General features: G+C 46.0%; 1 protein-coding gene across 15 annotated transcripts in view; it reads left to right on the forward strand.

Annotated features, from left to right (window-relative positions):
* KIF1B (kinesin family member 1B) overlaps window positions 1–15768 on the forward strand; it is a 1289105-nt gene that overhangs the window by 266750 nt on the left and 1006587 nt on the right. For 10 of the 15 annotated variants that reach the window (XM_069241187.1, XM_069241189.1, XM_069241193.1 and 7 more), the window contains exons 10-12: window positions 7838–7855; window positions 8324–8399; window positions 8508–8586. In XM_069241187.1, the coding sequence (XP_069097288.1) occupies window positions 7838–7855; window positions 8324–8399; window positions 8508–8586 (173 nt within the window). The remainder of the gene's footprint in view (window positions 1–7837; window positions 7856–8323; window positions 8400–8507; window positions 8587–15768) is intronic. The other 5 variants (XM_069241183.1, XM_069241188.1, XM_069241190.1 and 2 more) reach the window with 1 other exon arrangement.

The following is a 15768-nucleotide window of genomic DNA, read 5'->3' on the forward strand; positions in this document are numbered from 1 at the left end:
GCCATCGAACGGAAAATGTCACTTACCCAGTGTACATCTGTTTGTGGCATTAGTCGCTGCAGATTCACATGCGCCCACCCGCCTCCCCTGGAGCCTGTAGCCGTTTAGAAGTTGATTTTGAACATTTGTAAATTTGTAAATATATTACTTTAAACTTCATTATGTACATACGTATTCACTCCATTGCATGGGCACTATTACTAGCATACACAACTCCTACCTCACCCTCTGCGGGGAAAACAATCTAAGATGGAGTCGACGCCCATGCGCAATGGAGTCGAAATGGGAGGAGTCCCTCGGTCTCGTGACTCGAAAAGACTTCTTCGAAGAAAAACAACTTGTAACACTCCGAGCCCAACACCAGATGGCGGGATGTGCACAGCATGTGAATCTGCAGCGACTAATGCCACGAACAGATTTACACTGGGTAAGTGACATTTTCCATATATGTATATATATGTTCAATGGCATGTGTAGCTGCAGATACACATGCTGTGCATTATTCTGCCATCTAGTGTTGGGCTCGGAGTGTTACAAGTTGTTTTTCTTCAAAGAAGTCTTTTCGAGTCACGAGATCGAGGGACTCCTCCCCTTTCGGCTCCTTTGCGCATGGGCGTCGACTCCATCTTAGATTGTTTTCTTTCCGCCATCGGGTTCGGACGTGTTCCTCTTCGCTCCGTGTTTCGGTTCGGAAAGTTAGTTAAATCTCGGAAAATTTGACGGTATTGTTTGTGTTTGGTATCGGGTTAGTAATAGCACATCAACACCGAAGAAAAGAAGATCTCCGGTAGCCCTTCGGGGCTTCCATTCCCCTGCGGGGCCTGGTCGGCTCGACCGCGTGCGTCTTCAAGGCTCATGGAACGGACCCCATTCCACTTCTGCCCCGAATGCCACACTAAGTATCTTTATACAGACCAACATTCGGTCTGTAATTTGTGTTTGTCCCCCGAACACAAAGAGGATACCTGCGAGGCCTGTTGGGCATTTCGGTCGAAAAAGACGCTACGGGACCGGAGAGCTCGAAGGCTTCAAATGGCGTCGAAGCCGGCAGGACACCACGACGTAGAAGAAGAGGAGACTTTCTCCATTCCTGATTCGGACTCGGGCGAGGCTGAAAATGAGCAGCCGGCGAGGCAACAAACTGTGAGTAAAACAGCCCCGGCCAAAACACACACAAAAATAATGAAAGCCCAGGGGACGCCACCGCCTGCAGGCCATGGCTTAACCCGTAAGCACGGTGTCCAGCCATTGGCACTGAAAAAGGGCACACACGTGTCGAAGACATCCGACTCCAGTTGAGATGCCGGCACAGAGTATACGCTGCACTGAAATACTGGCTCCGACCAAACTCGGCACCGAGATATCGACAACCCGAAACCGAAAAAGGTGGCTTCGGAGCCGAAAAAGACTGCTGAAAAGGTTTTGGTGCCGAAACATCCAGCCTCGGAGCCGAAACTGAGCTCCTATACCGAAGAACAAGGCCTTTCATCACAGCTACAAGGCCATAAATTGGGACAAGAACTAGAGATGGGAGAGCCAGACTATACACAAAGAAGGCTCCATATACAGGAGGACACGGGCAAAATAAGAACTCTTCCCCCAATTAAAATGAAACGAAAACTCGCTTTCAAGGAAACTGGAAAACAGCCAAAGGCTAAAGTGGCTAAAGAAAAAAACTCCACCATGTTTTTCTCCACAGCCATCGCCACAGCACTCACCGCAACTGTCCCCAATTGCAACACCACCAATGATGCAATCATCAAGGCACACAGGGATGAGCCAAGATGACCCAGATGCATGGGATCTATACGATGCACCAGTATCTGACAATAGTCCGGATTGCTACCCGCCAAAACCATCACCACCAGAAGACAGTACTGCTTACATGCAGGTGGAGTCCAGAGCAGCTACTTTTCACAATGTAGCACTGCATGCAGAACCTATAGAGGATGACTTTTTATTCAATACCCTGTCATCAACACATAGCCAATACCATAGTCTGCCTATGTTACCAGGCATGTTAAAATACGCGAAACAGGTGTTTCAAGACCCAGTCAAAGGCAGAGCCATCACACCTAGGGTGGAGAAGAAGTACAAACCTACCCCTATGGACCCTGTGTACATCATGCAACAACTAACACCTGACTCGGTGGTAGTAGGGGCAGCCCGGAAAAGGGAAACTCACAGACTTCTGGGGATGCACCACCACCTGACAAAGAAAGTCGAAAGTTTGATGCAGCAGGGAAAAGGGTTGCAGCACAGGCAGTCAATCAATGGCGCATTGCCAATTCACAAGCTTTATTGGCAAGATATGACAGGGCTCATTGGGACGAAATGCAGCATTTCATTGAACATCTTCCCAAAGAGTTTCAAAAGCGTGCACAACAAGTGTTGGAGGAGGGCCAAAGTATCTCCAATTATCAGATACGATTGGCTATGGACGCAGCGGACACAGCCGCCAGAACAGTAAACACGGCGGTCACTATTCGGAGACACGCATGGCTACGCACCTCCGGATTTAAGCCAGAGATCCAGCAGGCTGTGCTTAATATGCCTTTTAATGGACAACAGTTGTTTTGGCCGGAGGTGGATACAGCTATAGAAGAGCTAAAGAAAGACACAGACACAGCCAAAGCCATGGGCCCGCTCTACTCCCCACAGAGCAGAGGCACCTTTAGGGAGCCACACTTTAGAGGGGGGTTTCGAGCCCTAAGCACAGAACCTTCAACCTTACAGGCCAGACCCACATACTAGGGCCAATACCAAAGAGGAGGCTTTCGGGGACAATATAGGGGTGATGTTCCCTAAAACAAGAGGGAAATTCCAAATCCCCAAAACCCCACAAACTAAACAGTGAGTCCAATGTCACAAATCCCCAACACATAACACCAGTGGGGGGGAGACTCACCGATTATTACAAAAATTGGGAAGCCATAGCTACGGACTCGTGGGTCCTAGCCATTATCTAACATGGTTATTGCATAGAATTCCTACAATTACCACCAAATGTGCCTCCAAAAGCACACAACATGTACAAACAGCACATGGATCTATTACAACTAGAAGTCCAAGTGTTGTTACAAAAAGAGGCAATAGAACTAGTACCCAGCCATCAGAAAGGAACAGGTGTTTATTCCCTGTATTTTCTAATACCAAAAAAGGACAAAACACTGAGACCCATCTTAGATCTCAGAACACTAAATCTTTACATCAAATCAGATCACTTTCACATGGTGACACTTCAAGACGTGATTCCTTGCTCAAACAACAAGACTACATGTCAACATTAGACCTCAAGGATGCTTATTTCCATATACCCATACATCCTTCCCACAGGAAATACTTAAGGTTTGTAATCCAAGGAGTACATTACCAATTCAAAGTGTTACCATTCGGGATAACAACAGCACCAAGGGTATTTACAAAATGCCTTGCAGTAGTAGCTGCACATATCAGAAGACAGCACATACACGTATTCCCGTACCTAGACGATTGGTTAATAAAAACCAGCACTCAGAAACAGTGTCTTGAACACACAAAATACGTCATAGAAACCATTCACAAGCTAGGGTTCTCAATAAACTACCTAAAATCACACTTACAACCGTGTCAAATACAACAATACTCAGGAGCAACAATCAACACAGATAAAGGGATTGCCACTCCAAGTCCACAAAGGGTACAAGCATTCCAAAACGTAATACAAAGCATGCACCCAAACCAACAGTATCAAGTAAAGTTAGTGATGAAACTTCTAGGCATGATGTCTTCATGCATAGCCATTGTCCCAAAAGCAAGATTACACATGCGGCCCTTACAACAGTGCCTGGCGACACAATGGACACAAGCACAGGGTCAACTTCAAGATCTAGTGTTGATAGACTGCCAAACACACTCCTCGCTTCAATGGTGGAATCCTATAAATTTAAACCAAGGGCGGCCTTTCCAGGACCCAGTGCCTCAATACGTAATCACAACAGATGCTTCCATGGTAGGGTGGGGAGCACACCTCAACCAACACAGCATCCAGGGACAATGGGACACTCAACAAAGACAACTTCATATAAATCAACTAGAACTACTAGCAGTGTTTCTAGCATTGAAAGCATTTCAACCGTTAAGTTAATAGCCCACAAACACATTCTTGTCAAAACAGACAACATGACAACAATGTATTACCTAAACAAACAGGGAGGGACACACTCATCACAGCTGTGTCTCTTAGCACAGAAGATTTGGCATTGGGCGATTCACAATCACATTCGCCTAATAGCACAGTACATTCCAGGAATTCAAAACCAGTTGGCCGACAATCTCAGTCGAGATCACCAACAGACCCACGAATGGGAAATTCATCCCCAGATACTGCAAACTTACTTTCAAAACTGGGGAACACTGCAAATAGACCTATTCACAACAAAAGCAAACTCAAAATGCCAAAACTTCGCATCCAGTTACCCACATTCTCAATCCAAGGGCAATGCGTTATGGATGAGTTGGTCAGGGATATTTGCTTACTCTTTTCCCCCTCTCCCACTCCTTCCATATCTAGTAAACAAATTGAGTCAAAACAAACTCAAACTAATACTGGTAGCACCAACTTGGGCTCGCCAACCATGGTACACAAAACTACTAGACCTGTCAGTAGTACCTCATGTCAAACTACCAAACAGACCAGATCTGTTAACTCAACACAAACAACAGATTAGACATCCAAATCCAGCATCGCTCCTGAAGTCTTAGAGTTTGGACATTTAGACCTTACACAAGAATGTATGGAGGTCATTAAACAAGCTAGGAAACCTACTACAAGACATTGTTACGCAAATAAAATGAAAAGATTTGTTTATTACTGTCATAATAATCAAATTCAACCACTACATGCGTCAACAAAAAACATTGTACGCTACTTATTCCACTTACAAAAAGCTAAGCTAGCTTTTTCATCCATTAAACTACATCTCACAGCAATTTCTGCCTATCTGCAAATTACACATTCAACATCACTCTTTAGAATCCCAGTCATAAAAGCATTTATGGAGGGTCTAAAAAGAATCATTCTCCCAAGTGGAATCTCAATATTGTAGTAACACGACTCATGGGTCCACAATTTGAACCCATGCACTCTTGTGGGATGCAATACTTAACATGGAAAGTAGCCTTCCTAATAGCTATCACATCTCTTAGAAGAGTAAGTGAAATACAAGCATTTATCATACAGGAACCCTTTATACAAATACACAAACATACAGTGGTTCTACGCACAAATCCCAAATTTGTACCAAAAGTTATATCACCGTTCCACTTAAATCAAACTGTAGAACTCCCAGTATTTTTTCCACAACCAGACTCTGTAGCTGAAAGAGCATTACATACATTAGACATCAAAAGGGCACTAATGTATTACATTGATAGAACCAAACAATTTCTCAAAACAAAACAATTGTTTGTAGCTTTTCAAAAATCTCATGCAGGAAATTCAAAATCCAAACAAGGTATTGTCAGATGGATAGTTAAGTGTATTCAAACCTGCTATGTAAAAGCAAAGAGAGACCTGCCTATTACACCAAAGGCACACTCCACTAGAAAGAAAGGCGCCACAATGGCCTTTCTAGGAAATATACCCATGACAGAAATCTGTAAGGCAGCCACGTGGTCTACGCCTCATACATTCACAAAACATTACTGTGTGCACAACACAACAAGCCACAGTAGGACAGGCAGTATTACGGACATTATTTCAAACAACTTCAAGTCCTACAGGCTAAACCACCGCTTTTGGGGAGATAACTGCTTACTAGTCTATGCACAGCATGTGTATCTGCAGCTACACATGCCATCGAACGAAAAATGTCACTTACCCAGTGTACATCTGTTCGTGGCATGAGATGCTGCAGATTCACATGCGCCCTCCCACCTCCTCGGGAGCCTGTAGCCGTTATAAGTTGATAAAAATAAACTTGTACATTTTTAAATTTGTAAATATATATCCCTTTTAAACTCATTATGTACATACATACTTACTCCATTGCATGGGCACTATTACTATATACACAACTCCTACCTCACCCTCTGCGTGGAAAACAATCTAAGATGGAGTCGACGCCCATGCGCAATAGAGCCGAAAGGGGAGGAGTCCCTCGATCTCGCGACTCGAAAAGACTTCTTCGAAGAAAAACAACTTGTAACACTCCGAGCCCAACACTAGATGGCAGGATAATGCACAGCATGTGAAGCTGCAGCGTCTCATGCCACGAACAGATGTACACTGGGTAAGTGACATTTTCCATATATATATATATATATATATATATATATATATATATATATATGTTTTATGCTCATAATACAAGATTTATAAGCTCGTTATTTGGTAATATGTTTGAGGATTTCTATACTCGCACCCACTATCCACGGCGGGCATGACGTTTATTAAGAGTACTGCTGGCTGTTCAGATTCAAGCATGTCAATTTATGAAAGATCCAATACTGGATAAGAAAACAAGTTACTTACCTGTAACTACAGTTATCCAGTATTGGTATCTTTCATAAATTCACATGCGACCCACCCTCTTCCCCTTAGACGCTTGCATTTCCTTCTTAGGTCACGGTCTTCACTCTTCTGCTAGAAAATTTGAGGGAAAGAGGCTCTCTGGAGAGTATTCTAGAGGGTGCTGGTGCCTAATTGGCCAGCTGCCAGGTTCAGGTCCTTTTCACAAAAGGACTGAGATAGGCTATAAGAGTGATGTGGGTTACCATTACAGCCTATGGGAAAATTTGTGTTGTTTATTGCTTTTCATGTACCGTGGGACTCCCACTTCGACGACAGGTATGATTCAAGCTTGTGAATTTATGAAAGATACCAATGCTGGATAACTGTACTTACAGGTAAGTAACTTGTTTTCTTCTTTTTTCATGGACCTCAGCACTGACTTTCAGCAAAAGGTCTAGTTGAATCCATGTGCTCTAGAAGGAAATGTCTTTGTTGCTCTTTCTGGAATGCCGTGGTTTTACATAGCAGAATGACCTAGATGCTCTAACAAGTGGATTCTGAACAGAGATTTTTGATGGGAAGGAAATTGTACAGGTCCTTACATGCAGTGGACCATTTGATAAAGGTCAGTGTAATAAGAAGGGGATTACTATTTTTTCCAGTGGAAATGTCAGAAGGGGAGGATCCTGTAAATAAAACAGAATGTTGCTGAGAGGCACAAGGTTTGCACAGGAGAATACTGGAAATGTATTGCAGTTGCATGTGTGGGTTAAATAGACCAAATAGTAATATTCTGTCATCAACCTCAATTCGGTCTGGCAGGAAAGAGTCATATCCTGTGTTTTTGTCTCACTGCAGCCTTTCCAGGATCCTGTTTTAGCAGTGAAAGGCTATATGCAGGACTGTCAGAATTACGATTCAAGGATGAATGCTGATAAAAGGGTATCGCAAGAATGTTATAAAGTGGGAAGTAGTTGGTGTTGATGAATTCTCTTACGTTAACCTTTAGCTCGCCTTTCTATACTTCTAATAATACATTGAATAGGTTCTGTAAATAAAACCATTAAACTAAAAGAAATATTGCAATAAAGGAGAAGCATAAACAGTGAGGGACTACATGCTCCTAATTGGATGAGGAGTAAAAAAGCAGGACTCACTCCCACGTGAATATGTCGTGAATATCCTTTTGCCTGGCTTCATACCTCTGCCAACGTTGCCATGTTTTGTAGGTGCTTTCCCAGAAGACCAAATCTAACTTTACATTATCTCTAAGTTGCTCTCTGACTTTATGCTCCTTTGACCACCATTTCTCTTTCTTTTTTCCATCACCTGCCACCCAATTAGGATAACTGCACCAGCAAGGTACTGTAATGTTGACTCCCTTGGAATGGTGATATCTGTGCAAATGTTTACCTTTAACATCCCTTACCAGGTTTATATCCAGTGGACCTTGCATTAAAAGAATGGTGTCAGACCAGCTGTCATAGTTTTTTTTTTAATCCGACCTCATTCTAATACTGTTTTACTTTCAAATGTATGGATTGAATCCCTTGAGTTATAGTTTTTCTTGTTGATTACATCTGCGATTCTCCTGTAAGTACGAGTAGACCAGTGGCATGGTCCCTAAGGGTTAATCTCACACCCCTCCTTCATTCCCTCCCATCGAGTCATCAGGGCCCCTACTGTTCTGGTGTTTCTTGCATTGGCTTTTTTTCTTTACTCTTTCCTTTCTTTTTGCAATTTTCTGTCATGTAGTCCGTAGTGATTTTACTCTCAGAGTTGCTGTCCTTCTTATATTTTTGTTTTCATGAACTTTTCCTTGTGTTTCAGAGTAAGAAGAAAAAGAAGACTGACTTTATCCCATACAGAGACTCTGTGCTGACATGGTTGCTGCGGGAAAATCTAGGTACAGAACAATGAATCATCCACTGAATTGGAATAGTAGACACACGGGAAGCAAGCATCTTGCTTTTTAAGTTTGCTTTTTAAGTATTTGACTTTTTTTTGTCTATAGGTGGCAACTCCCGGACTGCGATGGTGGCAGCACTAAGCCCAGCTGACATAAACTATGATGAAACACTGAGCACCCTCAGGTACTGTGTGGAACCACTGCTATAATGCCTCATGTCTGCTTCCTGCTATTCTGAGATATGTATTTTGCTGGACAATTATTGTTAGGCTACACGGTTATCGTACAATTAATTTTTGTTGTTGTTTTGATGACTACTAAGTACTTAGTTATTGCTCTTGTAGCCTAATAGTATATCAGGGCACTAAGCTATGGGCCACCTGATTCACATTGAAGTTTTGGTGTTTTATTTTTGTATTGCAGTGCATGCCACTTGCAGTGCACTTTAGGGTGCAAAGATGGTACACCACATAATAGCTGAGATGCCAGGTTAAGCAAGATGAGTCTTGACTTTAATTTGGCACAGAAATGTTTGTGTTCTTTGATAACCTGAATCCCCATTGAGAGACTTTTCTAATACCGCTCTGTGCTAAAGAGCATTCGCCATTCCTTTTCAAGTGTTGATTATAAGATCTGTTGTTGAACTGTGATATATGACATAATGTTCTAATGTCAGGTATATTAGCATAGTAATTTGACCACATGTCCAGATTACTGTAAAGAATTTGATAAATTTAATAAACCGATAAAAAATAAAATAAAAAAAAAGAGCATTCGCCTGCTGCTTTTCTCAAAGCCTGGAGTTGAGCAACTGAGTACGCCTAGGGTTCATTTGTTAACGATACAGCAAATGACTTTGAAAATACATTTTATAAAGTGAACTTAAATGGTTCATGCACGGGAAGGGGAGAGAGAAAAAAAGATAGGAGGACTGTAGAATTCAACTTCCCTAACTAAATCTATATCCGACAGCATGGTATACTACCAAATTTGCATCCTCTGTTCTCCACAGTAGAGTTTAAAAAATCTTCATGCTACGTCCTCATGGTGACACAAAATGACAAATATGTAGTTGTAGGAAAGACCCTCTTTTTGGCATGGTTACCCCCACTTTTTGCCTGTCGTTATTGTGCATAGACTGTTTTCACTGGAATCCTGGTAACCAGGACCCCAGTGTTTGTGTCCTGCCTCTAAATTTGGTTGCCTTGGTACCCTTTACACCCCACAGTTGGCATACTGGTGTGCCCTTGAAAGTCCCTAGTATATCGTACTTAGGTACCCGTGGCATTGGTACACCAGGGGTCCTTCCACAAGTTACAGCATATATTATGCCACCCATGGGACCCCAGGCAAACCGTCTTCAGGCCTGCCATTTGCAGCCTATGTGAAAAGGTGCATGCACCCTTTCAATACTGGTGACTACACTAGGTCACTGTAAGTCACCCCTATGGTAGGCCCTTCCAGCCTGAAGGGAAGGGTGCAGATCCCTGTGTGTGTGGGCACCCCTGCATGAGCAGAGGTACCCCTTTGGACTCCAGTTCCAATTCCCTGGACTTTAAGTGCGAGGAAGCCATTGTAGCTATGTACTGGCCGCAGAAGTACCTGTGGTCCAGCTACATAATGGTAACTATGAACCTTGGCATGTTTGGTATCAAACATGTCGGAATCATACCCCAATACTGATGCCAGTATTGGTGGCCTGATTCCAAGCACTCTGGAGACTTATTTGAGTACCCCCGGTCTTTTTTACCTACTAGTCTTTCAGGGTCTGCATGCTGCCCACTCTGCTGGAGCCCCTCTGACAGGATTCCGCCCTCCTGCTGCTTGACCAGCTCAAGCAGGGGATGGCAGAACAAAGGATTTCCTGTGGGAGAGGGGATGCAATCTCCTCTTCCTTGGAAATAGGTGTTACTGGGTTTGGGAGGGGTAGCCTCCCCAAGCCACCAGACTGCTTTGAAGGGCACATTTGGTGCCCTTCTTGCTTAATCTGGTTTGTACCAGTCTGGGTACCTCTGGTCCCTTCTCTGGCATGAAACTGCAGAAAGGAAAGGGGAGTGACTACCCCCCTGTCCATCACCACCTAGGGGTGGTGCCAAAAGCTCCTCCAGGTGACCACTTGATTCTGCCATCTTGATAACAAGATGTGCAGCGTCCCCTGGAAGCATCTGACTGGTCAGGTTAGGTAGCTGACGTCATTGACCCCCTCTGACAGACGATCACCTCGGAGAGTGAGCAAGCACCTTTTGGGGCTGTTTAGGGACCCCCTTGCAAGTGGATCCCCAGATTCGTCATGCAAGACTCCACCAGGACCTCTCTGCAAAGACATCTTCTGTTCCTTGCCACTGGAACAGCTGCTAGACTACACAGGAAATGAACAAGACTGCAACGCCTGAGACGACCTCTCCTTGCAACATTGTCAGCAATTTGCAACATTTCCACAGGTGTGCATCCCCTGGGGTCAGTAAGACTTAAGCTGCACCAAGGAAGCACAAAGGAATCTCCCTTGGAGTGAAGGAGTAACTCCCCTGCATCCGCAGGCACCTAAGGCAACAATGTCCGGCTGCTGGGATCTACTGTCCACTGGACCTGCAAAGATTCTCCAACACAGGTGGTGGTTTTGAGGGGTCCTTTGGGTCCTCTCTGCCTTCTTTCCAACTTGGGAGACGGTGAGTCCATGCCTCTTCCTCCAAGACAGAACCTTGTGCACCACTACTGTTGCAGCAACCAAGGCCTGTTGACTCCTGCTCTGATGGATTTTCAGGCTGCACGTAGCCCCGGCCTTTGTAAGGACAGTCTCCTCTCTGCTGCTCCATTAACGTGGGACTCCCCTCCAGGTTTAGTGAATGGGCCTCACTGCGACTTAGTGTGCCTGCTGCAAGTGGGTTGCTTGTGGGGCTCCGACTGCTTCTGCTAGCTCTCCTGTCTTTTGAGGGTCAGCCTAGACTCCCCTCCCAGAGTCGAGTCCCAAGGACTTTGCTGATCCTCTTCAGCTCTGCAAATCTCCTAAAGCTCCAGTTGCATTTCCTTGCGCTTGCTGGTGGTCCAGACCACTGACCCGTCTGCAATCCAGCAACAGATGAGGGACAGCTCGTAGGTGACTTTAGGGACTCCTGTGCAGCTCCTGGGCCACGCAGCTAGACTTCATCCATCACCGTCGACCCGGATCTTCACCCACAGAAGGGTGAGCATCACCTCCTACCCTATCTGGACACTCCTGCGTGGACTGGACTCTGTCCCCTTCTTTTGCAGGTCTTTTTCATTGAGCATCCTCTATTGGGTTCCACCGAACTGGTCCCTCTTTTGCAATATTCCATTCATTCATAGGTCCCCTTGTTAGCCTGTGGGAGGACCAGGTAACTTACTACTCCTCCCTTGGTCGCTGGGGGTCTTTTTAGCTACGTACCCCTTGTGGTTCCACTATTTCCCAGCCCATGGCTAACTACTCCATATCTTCAGGTGGGGGACCCATTGTCACATTTCACTTTTTTAGGATATGTTTCCCCCTCCCCCCCAAATAGGGCCCTTGCTATTTTATGCTAAGTACTTACCTGTGTATATTCTGTGTGTACTTACCTCCACAAGTGGGTGTACCTATAGTAATATAGTTTGGTGTACCTTTATTTTTGCAAATCTGTGTGGGTCCTTTCCTGTGTGAAAAGTTACTGTGTGACTACTGTGGTTTTGCAAGTGCGTCACACTCCTCCTAGACAAGTCTTGGCTGCTCACCACAGCTACCACTAGAGAGCCCTGGCTATCTAGACATGGTAACACTATCTAATAAGGGTTGCTGGACCCAGTATAAGTTGTAACACCAATAGGTGTCCAGTACACACTGGGCCAACCTCCTACAAGGATGTCCTCTAGAAAGACATCTCTAGAGGACATCCTTGTAGGCACCTGTCACCACGCCATGTCGGTTACAGACCCCCCCATTTGGTGTGACTTTTGTGTCTCGAGTGCGACCACAACTCCAAATCGTGCTCGGATTGAGGGGCCATGGTACAAAGGCTTTGAGGGAGCGGTCCCTGAAGCTGCTAGCAGCCCGACAGGCGACACTGCATCACGCGACTCCTAGGAGGTCTCAGTTCCAATAGAGAGGAAGGTCGTGGTACTGTTCAAGGAGCCCCAAGTCCTCTTTTTTTCCCACTGCAAGACATCAGGCATTCAAGAAGTCGAAGCATGCTGTAATTTCTCTTTGTCTGTCTGCTGACGCAGCGAAAGAACATCGCAGATTGAGGCACGGTTCAAATGAGCCGGTGCCAGGTTCGACTTCGCAGCTCCCTGCTTTTCCAGGAGCTGGAGCAACTGTTGCTCCAGTGAACGAATTTTAGAGGGCCACGCACTGCGTATTTTAGCGGGCTGACCCCTCCGGAGTGCCCTCTGGCCCTATGGGGGTCAGAGGAGGCCCCTGTAGGTTCTTTGCCGTGGCTTTGGCCTTGGCTCCGATGGGCCCTTGTGGATCAGGTTACGGATCTTAACTAGTGTGGGTCGAGCCACTGTGACCTTCCCCGTCAGCACCGATGCTGCTGGGGCCCACTGGTGGCATCAGCCCCATTTGGATCCCCGAATCCGACACAGAGCCGGAATGGAATTAACTGACACTTGTTCCGGTGCTGACAGGACCCACATGTTCAAGGTCGGTGCCTGAGTCCTATTCTGAGGGGTCTGGCCTCGGAGAAGAATGGGTGGGAGAGGTGTGGGTCACTGGACACTTTAGATGACCAGTTATAAGGCCATAAAAGCATGGACTGGCGTGTGGAACTGGGTGATTCCACTGAACTGGATACCTCTCCATTTACTGGCTTGCTTTCTTCCCCTACTGTGGCTATGGGGGAGGGAGTAGCATACACTATGGTGGTGAAGAGGGCAGCTGATGTCCCAGACCTCGAACTACCCTTGGTGGCAGTGAAGACGAATATCTTGACAGAAGCGCCTTAACCTGGATCTTCCTTGTCTAAACCCCTGCTCCCTTTTAATGAAGCACTGACTAATGTCCTACTGGGAACCTGGTCCAAGGCCAGCACAGGGGCTCCTATGAACAGGACAATAGCTCACCACCATTGCCCTTCACCTAGGAACCCAAGATTCCTGCACCGCCCCTTAGAGCTTGGTGTTCCAAGCCTCAACATCCCTTGGGGTATTCCATGCCACACTTTTCTTTCACCAGCCTTGCGGTCTGTGAACACTGCAAGCTTACTGGGCAGATATTCCTGCACACTGTGAGACACGGTTGCGCAGGTGCTGCCACAGGTCCCGGAGGAAGCCAGGGCCATTCTCTCCGAAGCAGTCAAGGACGGGAGAGACGCAGCTAAGTTCACCATTAGGTGTGGTTTAGACACGACAGACCCGCTGGGCAGAGTGGTTTCCTCAACTGTGGTGCTTTGACACCACGCCTGGCTGAGAACATCTGGCTCTTCAGGGGATGTCCCAGCTATTTTTATGGACATGCCCTTCGATGGCACTCGTCTCTTCGGAGACAAGGCAGACTCGACGCTGGAGCACTTTGAAGACTCGTGGGCCACGGCCAAGTCCTTGGGCCTCTCAGCTGCCCGCATCATCCTCAGGCTGCCTTTCTGCCCCTTTTGTGGCTATGAAAAGGGTGTTCACTGCGCCAGCCCTTTCTCAGCCACCGTTCTGCTCAAGTTTCCCAAGCTATACGTTGGCAAGGGTGCGCTTCATACTGGGGCGAGCCTTGGTTAGATCTGTTCGCCTCTGCCAAGAACTCGCAGTGTCAGCAGTTGCGCTGGAGTTTCCGAGGCGGTTCTTGCTTGGAGACGCTTTTTATTTTGAGTGAGCTCAGGCCTCCTATATGCCTTTCCACACATACCACTTCTACCTAGAGCTTCTCAAGAAGATCAGGGACGACTGGGCCCAAGTCATCCTTTTGGCGTCAGACTGGGCACAGAAGTCTGGTATTCTGAGCTTCTGCAATTAAGAGTTGATCCTCCGATCAGGCTGCCCCTTTGGGAGGATATTCTGTTGTCAACCTTCTGCCTTCTTGCGTGGAGATTGAGCAGCGACAGTTGACATCTTTTGACCTTCCTCCCAAAGTCTGTAGGGTTATTCTGGCAGCCAGGTGTCCCGCCATTAAGATGGTGTATGCCACCCAATATAAAAAGGTTGCATTATATTGTACAGTGAAGTCTGTCAACCTGCTTTCTGCTTCACTTTCTGATGTCCTTCTTTTTATACTGACCCCTACCCAGCAAGGCTGTGTTGTGGGTACTCTGCAGGGTTACCATTCTACTCTGTCTGCCTTCTTTTGGCTGCTTGACCAACCCTCTTTATTAACGTCCCCTATTGTAAATAGATTCCTCAGAGGTCTTGTACATATATTTTCCCCCTTCACTTTTCATTATACCTCAGTGGGACCTTAGTTTGGTTCTTACTTTTCTGCTGTGTGCTCCTTTCAAGCCACTATTCATTTGTCCCCACCTGCTGCTCACACACAATACAGCATTTCTTGTGACAATAACATCTGCGCAGAGGGTGGGTGAGCTGCAGCCTTTATCATCCAAGATTCCCTACTTGACTGTTTTTCCAGACAAATTAGTACTGTGCACTTGGATGCCTTTCCTCCCGAAATTAGTGACACCATTTCATGTGGGCCACTTTGTCACCTTGCCCACTTTCTACTCTCCTCCATGTCCCTCTAAAGAAGAGGAGCGACTCCACGGTTTGGACTCAAAATGTGCATTGTCGTTCTACTTTGATCGCACACTGGAGTTCTGGGTCGACTACTAACTCTTTGTGGACTATGTTGAAGTGAAGAAAGGTCCGGCAGTGCATAAACAAACCATTTCAAGCTAAGTTGTTCTCTGCATAAAAATCTGCTATGCATTGGCCAAGAAGCAGCCTTTGTGGGCGTAAGGGTTCATTCTACCAGAGCTAATGCTGCAACTACTGCCTTAACACGTGGAGTCCCAGTCCTGGACATTTGCCAGGCAGCAACGTCGGCATCACTGCACACATTTACCAAACACTACCGCCTGGTTAGTCAGGTCTGCAGAGATGGGCTTTTTGCCTGTTCACTTCTGCAGGACTTCTTATTTAGATAACTTGTCCACAGCCTGCTGCCCTGGGACAGTATTGTTTGGGTATCTCTTCATATCTAAGGAACTAGCTAGAAGTCTATCAGATGAACAAGTTACTTAGCTTCGGTAACACCTTATCTGGTAGAGGCAATATGTAGCCACAGATTACTTACCCACCCACCCATCCTCCCCACTCTGCGGACAGATTTCTAGGGTTAAGGATGCTCCCTTTCAGGGCCCTAGATTGGACACACCAGTGTCTGTGCATTTCATGGCTCTGTGCTCCTGGCTTGGAAAGTCATGTAAAATTAACTGGCATCAGTGTGCCAAGG

This window comes from Pleurodeles waltl, chromosome 6 (genome assembly GCF_031143425.1).
Source record: "Pleurodeles waltl isolate 20211129_DDA chromosome 6, aPleWal1.hap1.20221129, whole genome shotgun sequence".
NCBI lineage: Eukaryota > Metazoa > Chordata > Amphibia > Caudata > Salamandridae > Pleurodeles > Pleurodeles waltl.